Here is a 26,206-nt window from a genome sequence, read left to right as displayed (position 1 = left end):
CCATATTGGTGAGAAGAATATATGAAAATTATTCATTTCAATACTTGAAATTTAAAGTGTGAGTGAACCTTAAGTTTGAGTGGAACAGCCAAAAAATAGAATTAAATCACAAAGCAAAACGAAAAAAACGCAAAGCAAAAGGTATAAAAAATTTCATACCTTATTTTTGAAATCCACAGTCTCGGCTTTGGCTTTGTAAACTGCATGCACAACTTCTTGGAAAGAAGATTTTAGTGAGGAGCCGACCCAACAACCGCCAACGAAAGAGAGTTTAGGACCTTCAGGTCCTGTTTGTGATACGCGCAACATCTCAATGAGCTAAGAATGACTAGAATTTAGAGTGTCGAGGCTTCCATAGTTGAGGAACTCTAGTAACTGTTTTAAGGTTTCACCACTTGCTCCAAAAGATAATAACCCAAGAGCAGTGCCCATCGAAAACGGAGAGAATACAAGATTGGTATTCTTGGATTCGCTTAACCACAAGTCTTTAGCAAGTTTCATGCATGAATTGACGCTTTTTTTTACGACTTCTTTTCTGGATGATCCATGAGGCTTGGATGAAGGAGGATTTACTTTTTGTTTCAGATCCATGTCCATGATAAGAACAAATTCTGACGAAACCAAAGGAACTAAGCTAAACGGAGATCGCTAAAAACTAAGAAATCGCAAAACTATATGTTCTGTGGTATGAAGAAAGCTTTACACCTCTCTATTTATAGTGTACAGAAATCCTAGTTACACAAGTATTTAGAAATCCTATATATTATAGGAAATTGCCAGTGATAGACCGATTGCCAAACACAGACCCTTCGATACTACGTGCCTACCTTTAGCTACATCATTTAGTTAATGTTATAGCTACATTATTTAGTTAATGTTATCAGAGCCAGATCACTAGTTAGAAATTCATCCATCCCTGACGGAAAACGGCATGAAAATTTTGAAATTAAAATACAACATACAGTATGGTCATGCCTTCCGGCAAGGAATGATAAAACTTTACTTCCCTGTACTTCTGTGATTCACCGACTGCAAATTCATACTTCCGATAAAACTTTTTTGCAGTCAGAACAAGTGATACCATCAATAACATGTCGTCCGATAATCAAGTTCTCTTCTCTTTTGGTACCTGCAAGTATGTTCATGGCATGGAAAATAAAAAGCTCGTCCTCCAACCCCCTCCATATACAAAACACATGAAGTCGGATCTAAATTGCTAACAACATTCATACCAAAAAAAAATTATTATAAAGAGAAAGAAGGAGATTGAATTTGTTGATCACACCACAAAATCCTTAGACATGATATATTCATGACATGAAACAATATTTCTGCAACGAAAGCAACCATATGGCCGAGGCTCTATCATACTATCCTCCAAAAAACGACTTCACTGGGAATCGAACCCAGAATCTCTGGAGTTGTAAATCTCTAGTAGTTGAGACTTTAATAGCTGACAATTAAAGTCAAGGACTGAACATTCGAGATTCACAACTTTTCAGGTTACATGCAAATATGCATTCACTCATTAACAGCTTTAATGAAAAAATGTTACAGAAAGAATTAGTGAATTAGAGGTAAATAAGAAAACCGACGGTCATAAATCCTAGACATTAATAGCATGCAATTAAAGAGTAGACGAGTTTCACTCCATATCTCAAACTCTATATAAGTATTTTTCAGCTGTGCAGAATAGTACACCAGTAACATCAAGAAAGCTAAGCAATAAGAATTATGAAGAGTTTGAACTTTGAAGAGATGTTGGCTAAGAAGATAAAACAGTTTTCCGTTCTAGTATTACTGATTATCGCGTCAGCTGTTACAATGGGCACAGCTGAATCCCAATCTCTAGCTCCCACCCAACAAGATGCAGTTCAGATTCCTGGGTTGTTTCCGCCACTACTACCAGGACCATACAATCCAGATACCGGGAAATGTTGGTCAACTCTTGTTGATATTGAAGGTTGCAAAGCTGAGATCTTGAATTTCCTGTTCACATTTCAGCTTCGACTGGGTCCTGCATGTTGCAAAGCTATTATTGGCCTCAATGAAACTTGCTTGCCAGCGGTTTTTGCATGGGGTTGGGGGTGGGGAAGAGGAATACCTTTCAACCATGCTTACCCGGATGTAGTCAAGGGATACTGTGCATCCATAACTGGAGCGAAAACATCACCACCAACTGCTTTCGCTGTTCATATGTCTCCAATTGCTACAACCGAATCTCAACCTCTAGCTCCCGCCCAACTAGATGCAATTCAGATTCCTGGGTTGTTTCCACCACTACTACCAGGTCCATACAATCCAGAAATCGAAAAGTGTTGGTCAACTCTTGTTGATATCGAAGGTTGTAAAGCAGAGATCTTGAATTTCCTATATACATTTCAGCTTCGACTGGGTCCTGCATGTTGCAAAGCTATCATTGACCTCGGTGAAACTTGCTTGCCTGCTGTTTTCTCATCGGTTTGGGGATGGGGAAGAGGAATACCTTTCAACCCTACTTACCCAAATGTAATCAAGGGCTACTGCGCGTCCATAAGTGAAGGGAATGTTAAAGATAGAGACTCATCTGCTGAAGACTCTCAACCAAACAACTAGCATTCCGTGTATGAAGGAATGACCGAGTATTTTGCATCTTAGATTAGTCTTACGGGTCTTTAGTTTCAGTTAAACTAGCGTCTGTAGCTCATGAATAGGTTGATTAGTTATAACAACCTTTGTATTCTCTGATATAAATAACAAGTAGACTCCACAGTTCTAAGTGTGGAAGTCTTTCACCAAAATTCAAATCCTAACTTGGTATCGGCCCCGATATTAGTACAACGTTCTGATGCTTTGTCTATTTTTATTAATTTTCGAAAACAAATTGAAAATCTTACAGATCATAGGATTAAGATTTTTCAGTCTGACAATGCCTTAGAGTATAAGAAGTTCACAAGGTATTTAAATGAATCTGGTATTCAACACCGATTCTCTTGTCCTCATACATCACCACAAAATGGAATAGCAGAAAGACGTATTCGCCATGTCACTGAATCTGGCCTTGCCCTTTTATTTCAAGCACATATGCCCTCTTCATTTTGGGCTGATGCGTTTGTCACTGCTTGTTATTTAATTAATCGTCTGCCTAAATCATCCTGTGAAGTTAAAAATCCTCTAGAACTCCTTTTTCATAAAGAACCAGATTACAAGTTTTTAAAGGTTTTTGGTTGTCTTGCTTATCCTTGCCTCAGATCTTATAACTCAAACAAGCTAGAACCTAGATCACTCCCATGTGTGTTTATAGGTTATAGTAGTTCTCATAAGGGTTATGTCTGCTTACATAGAGAGACTGGTAGGATTTACATCACACGCCATGTAAGGTTTGAAGAACAGTCGTTTCCATTCAGTCCAAAGCAGCAGTGTGTACCATTGCATAGTCCAGGTAATGTGCCTTCATATACTTCTTTTCTATATTCTCCTCATTTTACGCGTAGAAATTATCTTCCTACGCAACAGCATGTGGTATCTAATAGTGCAGACCAGCATCTGGGCATCTGCAATGATATGGCTAGTTTGGAACCTTCCATGGCACCTCCTCCAACTTCTGCTTCACAACTGAATGCTCAAATTATCTCTGCTGCTGATTCTGTCACAAGTATGCCTTTTCATGACCGCTCTGAAGTAACTACTACAAATGTTGTATCCTCTACTCATCCTATGCAAACAAGGGCAAAATCTGATATTAACAATCCTGTTCAAAAATTGTGTTTGTCTGCATCTAAACATCCCCTCCATGATTCAGATTTCATGGAACCTACATGTTACTCAGAAGCATGCAAACTTCCAGAATGGCGTGCATCTATGGATAATCAAATAAATGCCCTCATCAGAAATGGCACATATTCGATAGTCCCAGTTCAACCTGGCATGAATGTAGTTGGCTCAAAGTGGGTTTATCGAGTAAAACAAAACTCTGACGGGACTATTGATAAATGTAAGGCTCGACTGGTGGCCAAAGGTTTTAATCAACAGGAAGGGGTTGATTATGGAGAGACCTTTAGTCCTGTTATAAAACCATGTACTATACGTCTGGTTCTTTCTATTGCTGTCATGAACAAGTGGCCATTGAAGCAACTAGATGTTGAGAATGCTTTCCTCCATGGTAATCTGGATGAGGAGGTCTATATGAAGCAACCGGCAGGGTATGTAGATGTTAATCGTCCAACTCATGTGTGTAAACTGCATAAGTCATTATATGGCTTAAAGCAGGCTCCACATGCATGGTTTTCACGGCTCAGTAACTATATGATGACACTTGGTTTTAAAGGTTCAGTTGCAGACACATCCTTGTTTGTCTGTAAAACCAAACTTTCAGTTACTTATGTGTTGATTTATGTGGATGACATTATTGTCACAGGGTCGGACTCTTCACGGGTTGCTCAACTCATTCAAGAACTAGGTAGGGAGTTTGCAATAAAAGACATGGGGGACATTCATTTCTTTTTGGGTGTCGAGGTTATAAAGCAATCTGGTGGTGTAATTCTCACTCAGCGCAAGTATATAACAGATCTCCTCAAACGCACTAAATTGGATGGTGTAAAACCGATGACGAGTCCATTGTTTTCTAGCTTAAAATTAAGGCAGACGGGCAGTGAAAAGTTTGCAGACTGCACCTTATATCGCAGCGTTGTTGGTACTCTTCAATACCTCCATCTCACGAGGCCTGACATTTCTGTTGCTGTAAATAAGGTATGCCAGTATATGCACAATCCTTATGTTGAACATTGGGAGCAAGTAAAACGTATTCTTCGATATCTGAAGCACACCGTAGATTATGGTCTTCATATTTGTCCTTCACGAGACTTTTCTTTGCATGGTTACTCGGATGCAGATTGGGCTGGTTGCCTAGATGACCGTAGATCCACTGGTGGTTATGGTATCTACTTTGGTGGCAATCTGATATCGTGGAGTGCCAGAAAACAAAAGACGGTCAGTAAATCCAGCACTGAGGCGGAATATCGGGGCATTGCCATTGCAACATCTGAAATTATCTGGATTGAGTCTTTGCTTCGTGAACTTGGAATTCCTATCTCGCCTCCGGTACTGTGGTGTGATAATTTGGGCGCTACATACCTTACAGCTAATCCTGTCTTTCATGCTCGTACAAAGCATATCGAGATAGATTACCATTTTGTGAGGGAAAGGGTGGCTAGCAAACGTTTGATAGTGCAGTTCATCAGTTCACGGGATCAAATAGCTGACATTTTTACTAAGGGGCTACCTTCACCAAGATTTCAATTTTTACGTGGCAAGTTGCACATTCGTAAACTTGAGTACAACTTGAGGGGGAGTGTTAAAGATAGAGACTCATCTGCTGAAGACTCTCAACCAAACAACTAGCATTCCGTGTATGAAGGAATGACCGAGTATTTTGCATCTTAGATTAGTCTTACGGGTCTTTAGTTTCAGTTAAACTAGCGTTTGTAGCTCATGAATAGGTTGATTAGTTATAACAACCTCTGTACTCTCTGATATAAATAACAAGTAGACTCCACAGTTCTAAGTGTCGAAGTCTTTCACCAAAATTCAAATCCTAACTGGGAAAACATGGACACCAGCTCCTTTTGCTGTTCATATGTCACCACAAGGGGCACCTACCTTCAAGGTTTAACCCTTAACTTAGAAGCTCTAAACCACGATCGCTCAAAAGAAGTGCACCATAACTAGCCGTTCATTGTCGTGGAGGATGCGTAAAATAAATACTTAGCATTTTTTAAGTTAGATATTTAATGTAGATGACTATTGCCATGCACGTCGATGAAAATTACTTTCAAGGCTAGCTATCTGATTGATGCGAATGAATGTTTCCTTGAAACTGAGTTCAAAAATATATAATGGATAACTAGTCTTCAACATTGCTAATAAGTAAAAACATCTCTTTACCTTGTCTTAATGAAATTTGGTACAATGTCAAGTAAATTGATAGCCCTATTAGCAACCCTGCTAAATCTTGTCTCATTTATATTTGCACTTCTCAAGCGACAATTCTCACTTTCGTGGTTGTACATACAATGCACAATACGGCGTCGTTACTGGTAAGTGGATATGAAACATGTAAGTTTATGCATCAGGAAGGAGCAGCCGCGCTTTAGAATGTTACCGCTTTGCCAGTCCCTTTTGAAAGGAATCTTCAGTACTTTGAAGCTATCATAACAAAATTGTTCGCCTTTCACAACATAGCCTAACAAGGCTTTAAGTATTGAAGAATACAACGCAAAATATCTCCATTAACAAGCAGGGAATGAAAGTGAACGTACGTATTTGTAGATTTTGAAGATTCCGACGTCAGAAAACTCTACTAAATTCATCATATATCTTGATGCTCTATGGAATGTATACTTAATTAAGCACAAGATGAAAAAAAAAACGTTGTGTAAAAGTAGAAGTTTCTGACTTGAACGAGGCCTTTGGGGTTGTGTAGAACTAAATCTGCATAACAAACTAAGGTTTCTGGCAGGTTTCAGTAAACAACGCCACTCCACATTGAACTGTTTTGAACTGAAAATGGTAATAAAGTGGGAATCACTTGAAATTTCAATTACAGAGAAAAACAATCACTTGAAACTCACCATCGATTCTCTTAAATTCAAAGAAAAACAAGAAATTCTAAACTATTTAGCGACACTCGATAGAGGGAGAGATATATAGACTAGTTCGATAAAGAAGGATTAAGGACATGTCCCATGAACAACAAAGCACCACTTTCCTCCTCTCTGATTATGAACATGAAAGGATGATCCGCTACGAAATCGACCGGAGGAGGGCCGAGGGAACTCACCCCGGCCGTAATAACAGTTGTAGAAGCAGAAGCAGCTTCGATTCCAACTTCATCAATTTCAACAAAGCACTTGTGATAAACATTAGAAACATGAGGGTTACTATCACCACTCAGCATCTCAGTCAGCTCTGCCTTGAATTCATCAAAAGGCAAAACTAGTCCTGCTTTATGTAGAACACTTTTTGCTTCAAAATCAAAACAAATTTTGAACTTGGGAATCTTGAACTTATTTGTTGGAACCCATGGATGACAAGAAAACAGCAGGATCAGAGCTCACCTGTTCTATAAGTTCACCGAACCCATGGATGACAAGAACTGATCGTCCAGTCACTTTGGAAATAAGGGAGTCTCAATACTTTATGATAAATCATTAGAACAGCGAAACAATGAAAACAGAACACAAAACAAGAAAAGCACAAGGAATTTTGCATATACCTTATTTACAAAATCCACAGTCTCGGCTTCCGCTTTGTAAACTGCATGAGCAACTTGTTGGAAAGAAGGTTCAAGTAACGAAAGAAATTTTAGGAGCTTTAGGTCCGGTTTGTGTTTCGCGCAACATGTCGATGAGTTGAATATAGATTTCTGAGACTTTCAGAATTCAGAAACCCTAATATCTGTTTTAAGGTTTCACCAGTTGCTCCAGAAGCTAGCAACCCAAGAGCAGTGTCCATCGAGAATGGAGAGAATACAGGATTTCCATTCTTCGATTCGCTTAACCACCGTTCTTTGACGAGTTTCATGCATGAATTGGTAGTTTTGATGCTCTTTTTAGGTTGCTCACTTTTCATTATAAATCTACTTCCTGAGGATCCATGAGATTTGAAAGGAGGGTTTACTTTTAGTTTATGATCCATGTCTATGATCAGCAAACGAATATTGTAAAACTAAACCTATTGGATTCCAAAGACTTGACCCTCTATTTATAAGAAACAAACCCACACATATACACCTCCAGTATTGCCAAAAATAGACCTGATTGGTAAACAAGTTAATGTTTGGGACCTCGAACAGAAGGTCCATGGAGAGGACAACAGACCTACATGTATTTCTGCTGGTGATGACAAACAAGTTAAATGTAGGGGCCTCGAATAAAACAAAGTGATCCGATTATTCCATGGGCATCTAGGTGGTGTTTAGCTCTTCATCCGACTCTCAAACATTTTACTTACCAGCCCCAACCATACTGAGAAACAGATCTATGCTCTCTTTAGACATGTCAATACACAATGCAAACCTCACTATCTGTTAATGCAAACGATTAGCGTTGAGTATAGAGCAAAGTTGGAAAAGTAGCGACAATTATAGAACTTCAAAATTATTCACAAAAGTGACTTGACAAAATCTTTTCAACACACGCTAATTGAAAACAAAAGTCAAGTGTTTATAATCTAATCACAGCTAGATCACTAGTTAGAAATTCATCCTTTCCGAACGGAATAATAAGCAACTAAATTCTCGAATGGCCATGCCTTGATAATGCTACCAATTGGCTTTGACGATGTTTCTGTTGACAAATACAAACTTTCCTTCCTTGTACTTTTGTGATTCAGGGACTGCTAATTCATACTTCCATCCTAAAACCTTTTTGCAGTCGGAACAAGAGATATCAGCAATAACATGTGGTCCGGTAATCAAGTTCGCATCTCTTTTGGTACCAACAAGTACGTTCATGGCATGAGAAAATAAAAAAGCTCGTCCTCCAACCCCCTGCATATACACGAAGATACTCATGATCTAAACTGTGAACAACATGATTGATACCAAAAAATGATACTAAAAGAGAAATAGCTAGGGAGATTGATGATCGTACCACAAAAGTCTTAGCCATGATATCTTCATGACACGAAACAATGTTTCTGCAATGAAAGCAACCATATAGCCGAGGCCCCATCATATTATCCTCCAGTATCTAATCTACAAATAACTTCACCAGTGAAGAAGATAGAAAACCCACCAAGTACCACTAGGCTAGGGTTAGTAAAATGGGACTTCGAGATTCGGACGACTCCTCTTCTTCTTTTCTTGGGAAACAAGACTTATATATGTTTTGCCTTCTAGGGATATCCAAGATTTATCTGACAAAAAAGGAAGAAAAATAAAACGGCTTCTCCGGGGATCGAACCAACCAAGAATATATGGTTTCGTAGACCAGCGCCTTCTCCATGGGGCCATGAAGTCTGTTACGTTGGTTGCCACTGAGTCAGCGAAAATGGCCATAGACAAATTGGGACCTCGGCACACAGCTAAGAGCGGCCTCACAGTTATGCAGTCTGACTAGACAAGAAGAAACCTGCACATAAAGATTTACAACTCTGATATATCAATGGGCGGAGTGCCCTTCCCTTCAACATGACATTTAAGTGTTAGTAATTTGGTACCTGACAACTCTCAAGGACCTGATCATAACCCAATCACGGCAAAAGGTAGCCTCACAGTCTGGCTAAAGAAGAAGAAACTGCACATAAATAATGCCTTGCAGAATCAAGTCACTCTGTTGCACTCAACAGGATGTTGCATTCATTAAACAACCTCAATAAAGAAGGCAACATTTTTCAATAATTTACTTCAAAATGAAAGCACCAAGTTCAGACTCCAGAACTACTACTTTTTCATCCAGTTCCTTCTAAACTGACACTCAAGAGTGACATTAACAAAATAAAGTCGAAACTTGAAACTACCACCACTACTAATGCAACAACTGCTAAAAGCGTATCCTCCAATGCTGATATCTTCAGCTACTTGATCTTCAAACAGGTGAGCAGTCATCAGGAGAACGGCGAACTGGTGAACGGCCATTTGGAGAACCGCCGGCAGGTGAACGGCGAACAGGTGAGCGTCCAACAGGGGAACGAGTACGGCGAACAGGTGAGCGTCCAACAGGGGAACGATTACGTCGGACAGGTGAACGAGTACGGCGAACAGGTGAGCAGCCGCCAGGTGAACGAGTACGTCGAACTGGTGAGCGACTAGCAGACGAGTGCCGTACCGGTGAGCGGCCATTGGCTGTGCGGCGAACAGGTGAGTGGCTGACAAGGAACCAAGAGCATTAGTTAAAACTGGAGACCAGAATAATAACAAAAGACGGTAGGAATAACCCGAACCCCTCATCTATCTTACCTTGGATATCGCCCATAGTCAGGGCTTCGATCTCTGTTGCTCGAAGGTCCCTTATATCTATCATAGACTGGACTGTGTGCCCGTCCATAATCAGGACTTGGTCTACTTCTTCGACGCACTGGACTTCTGCTTCTAGAACGGCTATCTTCCCTTCCTCTCCTGGGACTATCACGCCTATCACCACCACGCTCGCTGTCATCCCTAAGGGCATATTCAACTGAGACAACCCTACCACAAATCTTACTGCAAATCACACAGAGAAACAAGTTACAAATGGAAAAATTTTAAGAAACCAAAACAGCTATCCAACAGCAAGATATAAGAACAAAAATTTACCTCATGTGAGTGCACTCAAGGGCTTTAGTAGCTTCTTCCTGTGTCTCAAACTGAACAAATGCAAAGTTCCTTCGGATTCTGACATGCAATACCTTACCATAAGGCTCAAAATGCTTTTCAATGTCTCGGATCCTTGTATCTATTGGGTCAAAGTTTATCACAAACAGTGTTTTAGTAGGCCTCTGGTTTGCCGCTGATTTAGATCCATCACGACGATTACCGCGTTCTCCCTGCTGGTAAAGAAACATGACAAAGAAGAAAAATAACAAAATTATCATCAACCAGATAGCAATATATAACCGATTTTAACAGTAACAAACAAGGCTAAGCACACAGAAAGTACAACTGCATGAAAGCCAATTATATGAACTGCAAATGCCAAATGGAACTGAAAATACAAGTGAAACAAGATGATTACCCTTGACCATTCCACCGAAAGCCTGCGCTTAGTGTAACCAAATGGGGTATTATCAAGGCTTCGGATGGCATCTTCAGCATCACGCTCGTCATCAAAATAAACGAAAGCAAACCCTGCAGCGGCATAGCAAAATTAAGCTAGGAGTAGTAAAATAATAAAATAATAGAAGTCTTTGGTTCTATTTTATTTCTAATTCAGAGTGAGAATCATATCAAGTTTCTTTTCCAGGATAAAAACAGAAAATGGGGTACTACTTCTAGCAGGTTGTGTTTCAGAGTGAAGGCCGTATCAAAGGTTTCTTTTCCCGGGTAAAAATAGAAAAAATACAACACCTGCAAGTAGGGAGAAGGTGGATGCAAAAGGATGTCAACACTTTTGAAGCGCTGCATGGTGTGTTAATTGATGATAATAGTCTAAAAGCTTAATCCAAACAATCAGAACTGAGAAGTCACTGATGTGCATGCTTCGCCAATATCAGTCATTAGCATGACTGTGAAACACTGATCCATCTATGAGTAGTAGAAGGAGAAGGAGAAAGCATGGCATGGCTGCGCAGGCAGTATAAAGATTGTAAAGAAGGAAATGCATATGTTCTGATGAGCAGGCTAGCAGGCATGAAGGATAGCATTGTTAGGAAAGTGTTTCTTGCACAGAAGTAAATGCACTGATACACTTTCCGGAGTTCCTGCGTCAAAACAAACATTTAAATATAGAGCTTCTTTTCTTTTCCAATGAACTATCCCTGTTGTTAACACTCCTAATCTTCTCTACTTATTAAAAAAAGACCAACGATATGCATATATCTGAATTCACAATTCATGATGCAGTCAAGTTGGCTCTGCACATCGAAACAATAAAAATAGAGGACAATGCAAATTGCACATCAACCTTCCTACGCAACACGCTATTTGCTAGCAAGCTTATCCCGCCGGCAAGTGATACAGCGCCTATCCAGAAGCCTCAATTCTTAAATTAGCCAGCAAGTGACGTAGCGCCCTTAGATCACACCGTCCTGTGATCTAAGGGCGAACACAGGACGATGCAACGGATGAAACCAAACCTAACAACTTACCATCTAATCATCCGACAGGCGATAAAGACTTTACAATGTTCAATTGAAATAGTACAGGATTATACAATTAACAAAAGGGTGGCACTCCCAGAAAAATGGGGCAAAAACCCTAATTTTACAGATAAATTCAACAAACCCCATCAAAATCCAAACTTTATATCAGATGCATAAACAATTAGGTCAGAAAAAGTAAACCCAGAGAAGATTAAGAGCTGAAAAACAATCAATTCAATATTAAACAAAAGAAGATGATTGAAAAGAGATGTTTTTTGGTTACCAGATTTCATGTCAACTCTATCAACAGTCCCATACTTAGAAAACAAGCGTTCAAGATCAGATTGCCGTGTTTCATAATCAAAACTCCCACAAAAAACTGGCCTCATTATCACAATCTCTCTACTTCCTTCACCTTCACAGAAATTCTGCAACAAAACAATCACATGAACAGAAAATTAAAACCCAGAAAAATTCAAGAAACTTAGATGTAAATCCTGATTCAGAATTTTCTGTATTTATGGATTTGATGAAGAAGAAGGAGATTTACAGAATATGCCTCTCCTATCTCAAGCTCTGAACTTTGAAACAAAAAGAAGGAAAAGAAAAAGCCCTAATTCGGGATACTTTTAAAGGGGTGGTAGTCGGGTGCCTAAATAAAATTTAGTGGTGCCTAAAACAAAAACTAGTGCACTTTTAGGTGTAAGGATTAGCCCTCCATCTCTGTGTTTCAAGAAAAGTGATACTTTCACTATTTCAATTTGGAGTTGGGAATACTCATTGGTAAAAACAAAGTGAAATATCTATGTAGTATCAAACAGCATGGTCAATATAGCTGATCAATGGTTGATTTCAGACACTTAAAGCCAACTTACAAGTGCATGACTCGTGGTTCAAGCAGCCTTTTCAGGCCCCACTCAAGAAAAACTTTGAAGATAAAAGGAAAAGAAGGCAGAGTAGTGAAACTTGCAGGGAAGAAGGCAGAGTAGTGAAACCAAATTGCAGCATTAACAAAACCGAAAGAAGTGGAATTGCAGCATAAGAAAAGAAAACTGCATATTGAGAACGATTAGAAAGATACTTGAAGCAGCCTTTTCAAGCACTAGTCAAGAAAAATATTTGAAGATAAAAGTAAAAGAATAGCCAAGGAAATGTAAAAACTTGATTAAGTCATAGTTGAGCTCATTCAGAAGTTGCAGTGAAGACTGCAGAGTACTGAAACCAAATTGCAGCATAACAAACGGAATTGCAGCATTAACAAAAACAAATAAGTGAAATTGCAGCATAAAAAAGAAGCTGCATATTGAGAAGGATAAGAAAGATCATGGGTGCATGACACAGAGATTCAAGCAGCTTATCAAGCAATAGTCAGAGAAAAATATTTGAAGATAAAAGCAAAAGGATAGCCAAGGAAATGTAAAAACATGGTTATGTCATTGGTTCAGCTAATTTGTAACTTGCAGTGCAGAGTGAAGAGTACTTAAACCAAGCTTTAGAGTCACTGTGATCTTTTACTCCAAACCAAATAAGTGGATTTGCAACATAACAAAACCAAATTGCAGCATAAGAGAAAAAATAAGTCGAAATTCCATCATTAAAACCACATGAGTTACATAATGATATGAATGTAATCAATTGAGCAAGATGAAAAAGTTTTTCCATCTGTCACATTAGCAAAACTAGAATGTCAGGGTTGTGTCATAATGTGAACAAAATTAGCTTCTAAATTTATTTCCTTGCAAGTTGACAGTTAACTGCAATCTTCAAATGCACCACTAGACTACTGCTCTGCTCTTTTGCTCATTGCTCTTCAACTGCCCTGAGAAATACAGTTCAAATTGGAATAAGAAGAATATTCAAGGAAATTCAGAGTAGCAAATGAACAAAAAGACATTATAAGAGAGATTACCTGTCTACAGCTTCCAATGCTTCTACAGGAAGAGGTCCAATAGTTAACCCAAAATTATCAGGAAGTTTGAAAAGCGGTTCAGTGAAAGGAACTCCTCGAATAGCAAGAGCAAAAGCAAATCCCAAGGCTTTGGCGACCGGGACAGCAACTGCATTCCCAACTTGAATATATCTGAAATTAACAGGAAAAGAATTCATACACATAAGAGAAAATTCACAACTGCGTCACCAGACAATCAATATTTGTTCATAAAAGAGAAACATATGAATACAGTGAAGTCAATTAATCAGATAAAGAACAGGAAAAAGGTTTTAAAACTCGATGTGGCACTGAGAATGACATCACAACACAAGTGAAGTCAATTAATCATATACAGAACAGGAAAAAGGTTTTAAAACTCGATGTGGTACTGAGATTGACATCACAATACAGTTATGCAATTATGCTTGGCATTGTAATTGTATAGATTTGCTGAACAGGCACATAATCTGGCCAACAGGTCAGCAAATAAATATGAAGGATCAGATATATTTACTCACTTCTCCTTAACAGGTCCGCAGAGTTTAAGGTAATCAGGAAATCCCTGTAGTCTTGCATTTTCTCTTACAGATAAAACTCGATCTTGAGCTGGATGCATAATCGCCTGATTATGAGGCTCTGCACGCGTAACTACTGTGGGGACGGTCTCGTCCCACCACAAACGACCAAAAGGCCTGCGATTTTTCAGAATTATTAGATGCAAATATAAGAAAACCAAATAGGAAAAAAAAAATGATTTGTGTTTAAAAAATGCACTTACTTGCTTGAACTGCCACCGGTGAATGACAGAGCATAGTCGGGTATCTACAACACAAAAAATAAGTAAGATAAGTGATTTTAAAATCCAAATAACATCAAACAAAGCAATAATAAATTATACCAATGGTTTTCCGTTAGGAAGCATTTCTCTTGGGATGGATGGGTCTAACTCCCATTTCCCTTTTGCATCTTTCTGAACTCCACCAATATCACTAAAATTTGCACCCTGTCATTAACAAATGGTTAGTGTTTGACTTAAGAAAAGAATTAAGCATAATTGTCACGTAAAATAGAAAAAAGGTAACAACCTTTGCTCTTGGAACTCTACAGACTCTCTGATAATCATCAGCGTTCAATAGAAGTGGAATGTGATCAAAAAGAACTGTATGACGACCAGTACCTGTTACATAAGACAGTGAAAAAGTAATCAGTTATATAAGTGATGTGGTAGAAAACAGAATCAGTAATATATATGAATCCACAGTAGTACAAATATAGCATGAACAGAAAATCAAATCATCATCAGCACTGCATACCCCTGAACAACTAGGCCCTAAAGAGCTGTATTATGCTGGTTTCTAAAACCAAACTATGGCCAACCTTATATGATATCTCCTTGCACCCATTGCCCATTAGTAGTATCTTAAAAGCAGCTCAAATTACTAGTACAATTGTGATACAAAGCACCAGAAGTACCATCCTGAAAATATTTGTACATTGTCTAGGATTGCATAGTAGAATATGTAACTTAATATCAGATACATGTAGAATATGTGATTGCACCAGAAGTACCACTCTGACACAAGGCATCAGAAGTACCATTCTGAAAATCTGATACATGTTGAAAAGCTGACACGGTAATAAAAGAACAGTATGCTACTATAATCGATTTCCTGCACGTGTACATTATAAACAACAGATTGCACCCTAGGCCACTGAAAGTCTATGCTATAACATGACGTACATTAACAGTTTTACTTGGCAAACATTTATCAAACTATAACATCCATCCAACCTTATATGTTCCTGAAATTGAGTTATAACTGACCTTCTCTATTCAACCTTATATGTTCCTGAAATTGAGTTTCAGGATCTGGTCCATACGGTCTTTCTTCCCGCTCTTCATCATTTTGTATCTAAGAAAAAATACATACCAGGATATAAAATTGTTAGTCTAATTATATACAGAACATAAAAAGGAAAAGGTTACTACATAATAGAAGTTAAAAACCTGAGGGAGGTCCCTGATTGCGTCCTTAAGCAATAAAAGGTCATGCAATTTAGGTTTGTTGTCCTCGTCATATGCAACAAGGCATTGCTGAAAAAGAAAAAAAAACATATGTAAGCAACAAGAGCATATACATTAAAAGGATCTTACAAATATAATTTTTACCTCAAATTCAACAGTAGTATTACCCCTAACAACAACTTCATGTGTAGGGAAAGGGTAGGAAGGAATTTTCTGCAGAAAAACAAAAAAAAGAAAATCAAGATCTAAACAATCGGGAAAAATAATATAAATAAGGTAATAATTATAATAAATTACCATTCCCATTTGAGCTCCCCACACGAACACGCGTTGTCTAAATTGAGGAAGTCCAAAGGAACCAGCAGCCATGATACCTAATCGGACTTGATAATCCATTGATAGAAGACGTTTAACTGCATATCTGGCCAAGTACCCGTCGGCGAACTTAACTAAATCAACAACATTTTCCATTAAAATATATTGCGGGTTCAGGAACTTGACGATATCCATATATACCAACATCTGGTAGTTTTTCTCGTCATCTAGCGGTTCTTCATCGTTCCTAAAGCGGTTAAAACCGCTGATACCCTGACAGGGTGGCCCTCCACATATAATATCAACATCACCCTACGCCATAAATTATAAGGCAGCATAATAAGAATAAAGCAATAATTTTTTACACAACTTGATGTTGGCAAAATCTACTATTACGGACTGCTAAGACTATTCTTAAACCATGTTCACACAAAATATACAAAGCAAGAACAATATACCGGAAGAGGAAGCAGCTTAGAACGGTGGCCCATTTTCACAAACTCGCGGACTTTATCTTCACAATTACTGGTCAAAAAGTTCAATACAAATATTCAGCTTGTGAAAAACATCAATGTGCAGAAAATATATTCTACCTAATAAATACTTGAGACTTCAGATTACTAGACCTATTATGAGGCCAATTGTTAACCACATTTGTCTATCTATAGCATATACTAGATTACAGTCTACATAACATGAATGTAATTTCAGTCATACGATAAGGACAGTGTGTGTTTACAGTGAGTTATTTATCCAACAGAAACTACAAAGAATATCTGGTTCAGAATGAGGCAAATAACATTTACTTATAGTATTTTTCACAAAGATCTGAACAGCAGTGGCTAAAACAGTGACCCTTGTTATGAAACAAGCAAGCATTTCTGGTGTTGATCTATCCTAGAAGATATAAGTTCACATATTTATATTTCACGAAATTACTGTACACTAAGATAGACATGAATTCGGCCTTGCTGTAAAAAATGCTTATGGACTGTAAAAAATGTTTGGTCCCTCTACCGGAGAACCTAACAATGACAAACTAATTGTTATTAACAATAAGGCATGCACCCAAACATAGGGTTTGCATACAGATTCTCTTGGAGCAGCAATTATAACAGTTGTAACCTTAACGCATCAGTAATTTACCAAAGAAAAGAGCAGCATGTTGAGTACACATATTTATAGATGTAAGATATAAAAATAGTAAACCCGCACTGTATATCACAATAATTTTCCCGAGATATCATACTTCAATGCCATCACATATTCAAATCTGTACAGTGGAACTCAAGGAAACAAACAAGGTTCGATGCCAAAAGATTTGCATATTGACCAGCACAAGCAAGCAGGAAACTAAACGTCATTTCTATAAAAACTCTTTAGGGCATAAAAGTTAGGATATATCATTAAAAGAGCCCAAAAATATATTGAATATAACATTCAGTCATAAGAATATCTAATTCAGAAAGCAAAAAACAGCATGTAATTGTATGGTCTTTTTCACAACGATCTGCACAACAGTAGCAAGAAAGTATGCCCTCCTATGAATCATTCAATATTTCACATCTTATTTCCAGTGAAATTCATTACCTAGAATTTGGCCTTGAAGTAATTTCTCAAAGTGCTTAAGGACTTTAGACAGTGCCTGATAACTCTACCTATGAACCAAACAACAGTTATAAACCTTAAGGGCATGAATTCAGACACGCTGTCTTATCCAGATTTCCCTTGGAAATATATTACAACCGTTATAACCTTGAGGCATCAGATATTCTAAAAGCCCAAGTGCCACACAAGTGGAATACACACACACATGAACCAAAGTGATACATCAAAATATTTCTGTCGACAAAATGGCATAAAAGTTGCATATCAACCAACGCCAGCCAGCAGGAAACTTAACAGCATTTTTATAAACAAAATGCAGCCTTTGAGGACAAGTAAAAAAAGAAATACATACAGAATTAGACAGGCTATGTTTCACAAATTTTCAAGTCATGGCAGCAGCAAAGCATAAGTATAATTAAACCTATGTTTATACATATAAATTACCTTAATCCTTTGTACGGCTCCCATGTGTCCTCTGTGGAATCGTAACCGCTCCAACGAACCTAAGTAACATCCCATAAAAAAAAAGTATACCGTGTATCAATAAGAGTGGAGCATAAACCAAATTTGTGAGGATCATAAAACAGATAAAATCCCATACCTTGAAAAATATTTCAGTTGCTTTAATTTTGTCATCATCATCTTTTGCCTGTAAGTTTGCTGCATTGACTTTGGGATCGCCAAAGCTGATTCCGACAAATCTTTCAACCACAAATTCCCCAGGTGAAACCTCTTCATCTTCTTCAAGATCTTCACTGCCTTGGGTAGTACTGTTGCTCCCATCGCTTGGTACATATAGATTGACAAGCCTCTGCCATTCTTTTAACAGAGAAAGGAAGTCCTCGGCACATTCGTTCCTGACATTTGTCTCGGGATGGTTTAATTCCAGTGTTTGACAGGCATGCGCATTCACATCGACAGCCCACCGCTGTTTAACAATGTGACAAATCAGCATCACATTATACAATTCAAAACATATAAACACAACATATAAGAACAAATGTATAGAAAAAAAGAACTTACCGTAACAAGATTTACCCCTCCAACTTCAGCACCGAGAGTAAGCCCGGTGGACATTGCTCCACAGCCACAATACAGATCAAGTAAAGATAACTCTGATGCTCCACTAGACATTGCACTTTCACAAACTCCAACAGTTGATATCCCCGATTCCCCACTTGAAGTTGCACTTTCATTTGTATCTTCTGCCAAGTAAATTTTTTGAATCAATCATAAAGAAATCCAACAAAGGCTAAAGTAAACACAATGATCTATTATTAGAAACACAAAAACAAACAGCAACACAACACTTACCAGGTGGAATGCTAACAAAAGACTTGTAGGGAAGTTCATATTTCATATCATAATAGTAATCGCACTTGGCAATTTTTTCCTCCTTTGTCTTTAAATCCACCTGATGAAAGTCAAACATCTTAATGTACGTTTACCAACAGAAAAAAAAAAGAGAGAGAGAGAGATAATGGAATTGCAGAAGTAAAACAAATATGAAACAAAAACCATACATTGGATGCAATTCTTGTAATAGTAACCTTCCCAAGAAGTAATTCCAGGGGATTGTTGTCCTTTACTATTGAGAAAAAGATACGCTTCGGGTGCAGATGGACAGTGTGATCAGTTTTAGGTTTGTTCTTGGATTTATTTTTCTTATTCTTCTTCTTAAGTTCAGCATCTTGTTGTTCCTTCGACTGATTTTCAGCATCAACCTCCTCTATGAATTGATTTTCAGGATCAAGCTCCTCCATGAACTCCTCTTCCTTGCATTTATCTTTGTCCCTCTTAACCTTCCGGACGGCATCTCTACAAACCTATGTCATTAAAATGCAAATAAGTTATACTATAATAAAACTAATTAAAATCTAAGTAACAATACCAAAACTATGATGTTAATATATCACTACTAACTCTAATTTCAAATCATAGTAAAAACACACAAGAAAAGCTTACCGTGTCAGTGATTCTGTAGTACCATTGTGCTTTGAAATAAGCTTCATTATCGACAGTTTCAAAAAACTCGATAATTTTACAAATGAATGGAGATGTCGGCTTATCACTCTGAAACATAAGAGATGCAACAATTCAGTATACAAGAACCCTACAAGTTATCATTTGATACAATAGCAATCAAAATACCAAGCAATTAGTTATAATCATCTCAATGGTTCAGGACAAGTACAGTAAAATTACCAAGACATGGGCATCATCCTCAAGATTGTACTCAATTCCATCAACAAATGCTTTAGAATAATGGCTCTTTACTTCCATGATTTCCTCTAACTCCTCCCTTCAATCCACACAAATAAAATCAAGAAAAATCACCAAAATTGAACAGAAATAAACCATAATTTAAATTGCGGGAAACAAGAATTGAGACAGTAACTTACTCTTTAGCACCCCTTTTTATCTGAAAACAAAAAAATCAACAAAAAAACAAAAATCAATCTCAAAACCTAGGGAAAAAAATTCAAATTGAAACTAAAATTGAAAAAGAGGGGTAAAAATTAGAGCATACCCTTTTAGTATTTTCTTCTTTGATTTGCTCAATCAACTGCAACAAAATCAAATAAGATCAAATCCCTAAACAAAAATCCAATAAAATCCCCCAATAATCAAGGAATCAAACAAAAATTGAGTGATTATTTCAACGACTAACCTCAGGAACATATCGATCCGGCCATCTTGCAACAGCCACTTCCTTTGGAATAGGTTCCCCTATAAATCTGAACTCTACAGATCTAGCAGGTGCTTCTTCTTCTTCTTCAACTTCTGGTTCCTCATTCTTAACCTTTTTAGTAGCTTTGTTCTTGCCATTACTCACTGAAGCTTTCCTCTTCTTCACTTTCTCTTCAATTTCTGGATTATCTTCCGGTTTTAACACTGGTTTTGGTGTTCTACCACTTCTTCTCGGACTCATCTTGTGATTCTCCTCTCAGAAACCCTAGTTTTTGGTTTTTCTCTGGAAGGAGAGAGAGGGAGACTGAGAAACTGTGGAGAGAGAAGTGAAAAATGAAAAAATTATGAGGGATGTGAAAAGATTTTGGGCTCTTAAAATGAAATCGGAGCGGGAAATGAAATTTTGAATGAAATTTTTTTGGTTATTTTGGGAAATAAGATAAGGGGAATTTAATAATGTTTTGGAATTTCATTAGAAAACTAATAAAAACTTCAATAAACTCGTAACTCTAAAAACTATTAAAATATTTTGATATTCAATAAAACTCAATGCATCAAAAAATCAATGGCTTGCTTCAAATGATCTTTAGTCCAGCTCGATAAGATGAAAGTTATGTTGTTCCAATTTTTTTCTAAATTTTGATATTTTTTAAATTTCTGAAAATCATACCCTATTTTTGTTATATAGTCGTATCTTTTTTAGTCTACCCAGTCATTAATACCTTCACTCCATCAGCAAAAGCGTCATCGAGCGCGATCCATCGTAATCTCATTCTGTTGTTTGATTTTTTTTTATAAACCATTTCATTCCGACCATGTCATCTGGTTTTGTTGGTATTTTATTAAGGTAAATTGATTTCGAGCAATAATCTTCTTATAGAATAATCTTATTAACATAGATATTTTATCATGTCGTAATATTTTATGTTTGTTTTTACATTTTAATATGTTATTTTTTGTAAATCATGCATTAGTATTTTAGTATAGTTGTATGGAGTGAATCATTATTGTATGTGTGAATTCCTATATATTTTAAGAGATTTTATTTTCAAATTAAGCAACAAAAAATTTGGATTCAATTTAAGTGGTTAAAGTGATTCAAATAGATCGAGTGAGTAATTCAGCAAAAAAAAAGAAAAAGAGATCGAGTGAGTGTATGCATGTATATGTACTTACCTTCGAATTCTAGGACGAACCCCAGAAGAGAAGGAAACCTCAAGGTATATGTTCTAATAAAGACAATGCACGACTTAGATTGTAGGATTAATTGTATATTATAGAGTGAATTATTTATGAATCAAAGGATTTTTTTTTTTGTATGGATGTGTATACGGGAAAACTTTTATATTTTGGCATAATTTTTTGAATTCTTAGAAAACATACCTTTTTCAATTTTTTACCCAGAGAGGTATCAAAGAGTACAATATAAACTCGTAAGACACGCTTCAAAAAAAAAAAAACTTGTAAGACAATGAAAAATCTTGATGAATTTATAAATACATGAGCAAGGTACAAATGACCAAAATGGTGATGCAAGAAAAATTGCATTATAAAGAACATCATTAATGAATTGTGTTACGTATAACTCAAATCCGTTAAATTTACACCACTCACACGACCCATTTTCACATTATTCATTTTATCAATGAGACCTACCTGATCCATCAAATCAAGAAGAGTGTTATACCAAGCGATTCCCTCAAAAGATCTGATAGGGGATCGGAAGGTTCACGAAAGCCATCTTTGCATGGAGATTATCAATGGATGAAAGTGTGTACCGTATATTATCTGTGGTGGGATTTTAGTCGGGACAATGGAACGGTAAACTAAGCATTTTCGGCAACTAAAGTCTCTCCAGCACCTAGTTAGTAAGTTCGCGAATGATTCGCGAATTTTTCCGTATCACGAATTTTACCGTCTTATTCGCGTACGTTTGCAACTCCGAACCCAAGTCGCGTATTATGTGGCATTTCCGGATTATTCGCGAATCGTTCACGAATTTTACGTATCTCGAATGATACGTCCGCTTAATTTGCCATAAATTCTTTAGTTTTTACTTTTCAAAGACTCCACTTTTTGGGCTTTACTGCCTCCCGAACATACATGACCGAATATTAGACGTGTTGTAATTTTTATGAAACAAAAACGACTGAAGAGATTTGAAGGTGAAGGTGAGAGAGATCTCAAACTCACTAACCAAGCATCTAAACCACCATACGACGTCCTCTTGAATAACTAATGTTGTATATATTATTAATATCATCATATTGAGTTTATTTTTTCCTTAAATAACTCACACATATGCATAAAAATTGGTCTATGACCTTATAAATACAAATTATTTGTTATATATAGATACCAAATTTTCAGAGCCGAACTCACATTTATAAATCGAATTATACACGTACGTATGCCGTTCCGAATTAATGACGAATCACGTCATGTTGACCGAATTTTGGACCGAATCTGGATTTTACAAAACCGTATAATACTCGTACGTTTATCGTTCCGTACGTTTGCCGAATCATGAATTGCTAACTAGGCTCCAACACTAATAGTATCGTATAGGCGTAATTGTTTTGCATGTTGGCACTTCCTTAATATTCTGGTATATTAAATACCTTAGCACAGTGAGAAAATGCAAGTATTTTATTAATTTTAATTGATAAAGAGGATATAATTATGTTGACATCTTCGCTTGTACCACAACTCACAATATACTTTTGATCGATGGTTTTACAAAAAGGAAAACTGCCAAAAAAATGGAATTGCTACAAAAGGAAACAAATAGATAATAAGCAATTAAGTAAAATTTCCATTTCCATATTCCTATTTAGATTATGTGTAAGCATTTTTGCAATAATAAAAAAAAAATGATTGGTTTAATTTTCTGATAAGATAATGATACACATTACATATCTCGATGTGATTTTATTTCAAATTTTTTTTATGAATTTGAATTTTTATGTTAGATATATTTTTGATGTGATTTTTTGATATATTTTTGACAAACAAAAGATATCACAATTGGAACCAGTTTGTTTTCGTCCACACTAAAATTCACAAAATCATCAACTTGAAGTGATTTTGATTTTTAACTACAATAAGAAACTTAAAAAAATCTACCATAAAATACATCACTTTTAGTAAAAAGTATTTTAGGAATAGAATTATGTCATTTTATTTTAGAGGATTTTCTATTACTAAAAGATATTGTTTATAGAAAATATTGTGCAACTTTGGAGTTTTAAAATTGGAAAGCCTCATTTTGTTATATATTATAAAAATCGTAATTTTATTTTTGGAATTCTTTTAGAAAACTACCCAACAATATTTTTATATTTTGTCTTGGAATAATAGTTTATAGTAAGTCTATTATTTAGAAAATAAAAAATATAAGCTTTTATTATTTTTGGTTGCTTAATCTTTTTTAACGGAGTTGTTATTTTTCTATTGCAAAATTTTTTTTTGCTTAGTATCATGTTAAAACGTTCCATGATTTTATATTGACGATCTTTTTTTCTTAATATTAAACAGGATCAACAATCAAATATTATACTATGGAAGAAGCATGTTTCGATTTATGTGTATCTCTGCAACTTTTCATGTTCAAGTTTTAGATCGATTTATTGTTATGCTTGTTATTATAGGGATGTGTGTAACTGGACGTAAAAGCCAATGGCTTAGAAATGCATGTTCAAAATGTTAATGTACATTTGAATGTTTGATATTGTGACTCTTCATGATATGGTTTGCATGTAAGACCCAGTAAGTCAATGGAATAAAAATTCAAAACTTTTAGAAAAATATTACCAGTAAAAAATATAAACCAGAAATTTCTCTCATTATGCGCGGGTTACATAAATAGATTCGGTAAAGGTAAAAATTTTAGGAAAAATATCAAGTCGTAACCATTAATCAGAAAAATGTAGCATCTACTGAATCATGACTCTCATAAAAGATACCGACAAGATGTTTTCCTTAGAATTCCGCTGATCTAAGGCTTTGCCTAAAAAGAGCAATGACAGGATCATAGTGGGGGACTTTGTTTCTCCAGTGCAAGCATGATAATTTGAGATTAAAAATTTGTCTCTCTTTTTTTTTTCGGAAAGGAGGCAAGTCTCAGAAATATATTGATAACACCGGATTAGGAAATCGGAAACCTTATAGAGATATTTCAAGATCATACAAAAGTCATTCAAATGGTAGTATCTCCGTGAATTCTTGCATTTTAAATCTATTCTAACAAACCTAACAATCAGTTTCAGAAAACCTTCTTCTCTCGCAATGGAGAAGAACAAGCATCTAAGGCTAAACTTATTTTGAAAACAAAACCAATATGTGCCAAAGCAATAGGCAGTGATTGGATCAAATCCAACCCAACGATCGTCAGATTATGCAAAACAATTGTAGTGATGGATGAACTTGGCGATGATCTTTAACGAGTTGAAGTTGTCTTTGTTTTCATTCCTATACCTAAAACAAGTAAATTTAAAACTATAACAGAAATAAATCTGAAAGCAGCAGGGATAGATGTCATAAAAGATGCTGATGCATCGATCTGAAAGTAGATCGACATCAAAAATAGTATGCATTGTTCTCTTCTTGTTAAGAGATCACAAATCATATCACTACTGAATATGTTAAGATTAATCAAACAACCCTCAAAGAAAAGTGCACAACAAGGGATTTGAAAAAAGAGTTTCGATGGATGATTGGCGTTGCTACAAAAACGCCAATATCTTGGATGTTCCTGGAGGAGATTGTGAAAGTGGTGACCCCTGAAACGCTCGAGTTTATGCTCCTGCATTCTGAATGCACAATACTGCACCTTGCTGTATATTATGGAGAACTTAAACATGTTAAGATGCTGGTAGAAATAAGCCCCAAATTGACACAAATGCGAGGCACGGCGGAAGACGAGTACGTTGTGCCATTATGCTTAGCTGTATTGAATCCAAAAGATGAACAAAAGGAGATGATAAAGTATCTTTATCCTGTAACTAGAGACAATCTTTGGCTTGTGAACAGAAACGAGGACCCAAGTCCATTCGCTGGTGAGAAAGGATATTGGCTACTGATCATGCTAATCGAGGCAAATTGCTGTGGTACGTAACTACACAGTACTCATTTTAGACCACTTCTAAGAATGTTTTTTTCCTGTTTTTCTGTTTTGTATACAGTTGAGTAATAAAACCTACAGTATGGCTCTATTATTAACACAGTTGAATCTGAATATATATATTTTGTCGCAGATGTAGCATTATCCATTTGTCAACAGTTACCAGAATGTGTTAAAGAAAGGTCGGCTTTGTTTTTATTAGAATACATTGCAAGTAAACCGTATTCATTCTTGAGTGGAGCTAATCTGACCTGGTGGGAACGCTGCATCTACTCACGTTAGTCACCCCTAACTTAGCTTTTAATTTAATTAACTTCGTTTCGTGTGCATACAATCTTAGAGTTGGTTAACCTCGTAGTTGTATGTGTTGGATGCAGTTGAATACTTGAGTTCCGTTACATTGAAGGTTGATGTGGAAAATTTTTATAACACAACCAATGTGGCATAAAGCTTTATATTTTTTCTCAATTGTTTTTATTTTCTTTAACATGGGCACCGTAGTAAAAATAAACTAATAAAAAGTTTTCCTTAATAATAAAGATTTCGCGAATTGCAAGAACACGGGCAACGGGATAGAATTCACTATGGAGTTGTAATGGGGATGTAGTGCTTCTCCACTGCGGGAAGTAGTAAAAAAAGTCACTATACCGTCTGTACGAAAACTTTGGCCATTTGATGTTGGCGTATTTCGATTTCAGTTTTCTTTTAATCCCGATGGACGTTTGAGGTTCTGTTTGGTATATTTACCGTCCAAACC

At 36.5% G+C, this 26,206-nt stretch overlaps 4 protein-coding genes across 6 annotated transcripts; all 4 read right to left on the bottom strand.

Moving 5' to 3' along the window:
* Positions 1-6,688: 6,688 nt before the first annotated feature.
* LOC113339555 (serpin-Z2B-like) lies at positions 6,689-7,674 on the bottom strand. Its single transcript, XM_026584802.1, has 2 exons — positions 7,452-7,674; positions 6,689-6,978 (listed from the first exon to the last, which is right to left on the bottom strand). The coding sequence occupies exons 1-2, from the start codon at positions 7,672-7,674 to the stop codon at positions 6,689-6,691; spliced, it is 513 nt and encodes a 170-aa protein (XP_026440587.1).
* A 572-nt stretch (positions 7,675-8,246) lies between these two features.
* Positions 8,247-9,042, bottom strand: LOC113340080 (protein yippee-like At4g27745). The gene is made up of 2 exons (XM_026585298.1): positions 8,631-9,042; positions 8,247-8,527 (listed from the first exon to the last, which is right to left on the bottom strand). Exons 1-2 carry the CDS (start codon positions 8,712-8,714, stop codon positions 8,300-8,302), a joined length of 312 nt encoding a protein of 103 aa, XP_026441083.1. The 5' UTR covers positions 8,715-9,042; the 3' UTR covers positions 8,247-8,299.
* Positions 9,043-9,310: 268 nt separating this feature from the next.
* LOC113340078 (serine/arginine-rich splicing factor RS31A-like) lies at positions 9,311-12,365 on the bottom strand. Of its 2 annotated transcripts, none has more exons than XM_026585296.1 (6): positions 12,308-12,365; positions 12,041-12,185; positions 10,692-10,804; positions 10,274-10,506; positions 9,938-10,180; positions 9,311-9,846 (listed from the first exon to the last, which is right to left on the bottom strand). In XM_026585296.1, the coding sequence occupies exons 2-6, from the start codon at positions 12,144-12,146 to the stop codon at positions 9,567-9,569; spliced, it is 975 nt and encodes a 324-aa protein (XP_026441081.1). In that variant the 5' UTR covers positions 12,147-12,185; positions 12,308-12,365; the 3' UTR covers positions 9,311-9,566. The 2 variants fall into 2 exon arrangements, with proteins under 2 accessions (XP_026441081.1, XP_026441082.1); XM_026585297.1 differs by having other exon boundaries at positions 10,274-10,503.
* Positions 12,366-13,321: 956 nt separating this feature from the next.
* On the bottom strand, positions 13,322-20,734 carry LOC113340063 (DNA (cytosine-5)-methyltransferase CMT3-like). 2 transcript variants are annotated; one of them, XM_026585281.1, is made up of 21 exons: positions 20,308-20,734; positions 20,167-20,202; positions 20,039-20,058; positions 19,842-19,938; positions 19,602-19,709; positions 19,160-19,462; positions 18,951-19,050; positions 18,660-18,841; positions 18,238-18,564; positions 18,081-18,139; positions 16,487-16,553; positions 16,011-16,340; positions 15,858-15,926; positions 15,696-15,782; positions 15,513-15,600; positions 14,773-14,864; positions 14,586-14,690; positions 14,466-14,509; positions 14,206-14,379; positions 13,667-13,837; positions 13,322-13,576 (listed from the first exon to the last, which is right to left on the bottom strand). In XM_026585281.1, the coding sequence occupies exons 1-21, from the start codon at positions 20,566-20,568 to the stop codon at positions 13,558-13,560; spliced, it is 2,739 nt and encodes a 912-aa protein (XP_026441066.1). In that variant the 5' UTR covers positions 20,569-20,734; the 3' UTR covers positions 13,322-13,557. The 2 variants fall into 2 exon arrangements, with proteins under 2 accessions (XP_026441066.1, XP_026441067.1); XM_026585282.1 differs by having other exon boundaries at positions 18,660-18,838.
* Between the last annotated feature and the right edge of the window lie 5,472 nt (positions 20,735-26,206).

The sequence above is a fragment of the Papaver somniferum genome, unplaced genomic scaffold (genome assembly GCF_003573695.1).
Source record: "Papaver somniferum cultivar HN1 unplaced genomic scaffold, ASM357369v1 unplaced-scaffold_21, whole genome shotgun sequence".
Taxonomy (NCBI): domain Eukaryota; kingdom Viridiplantae; phylum Streptophyta; class Magnoliopsida; order Ranunculales; family Papaveraceae; genus Papaver; species Papaver somniferum.
Note: the sequence above shows the minus strand (reverse complement) of the source record. Positions and strands in the feature narration are given on the sequence as shown.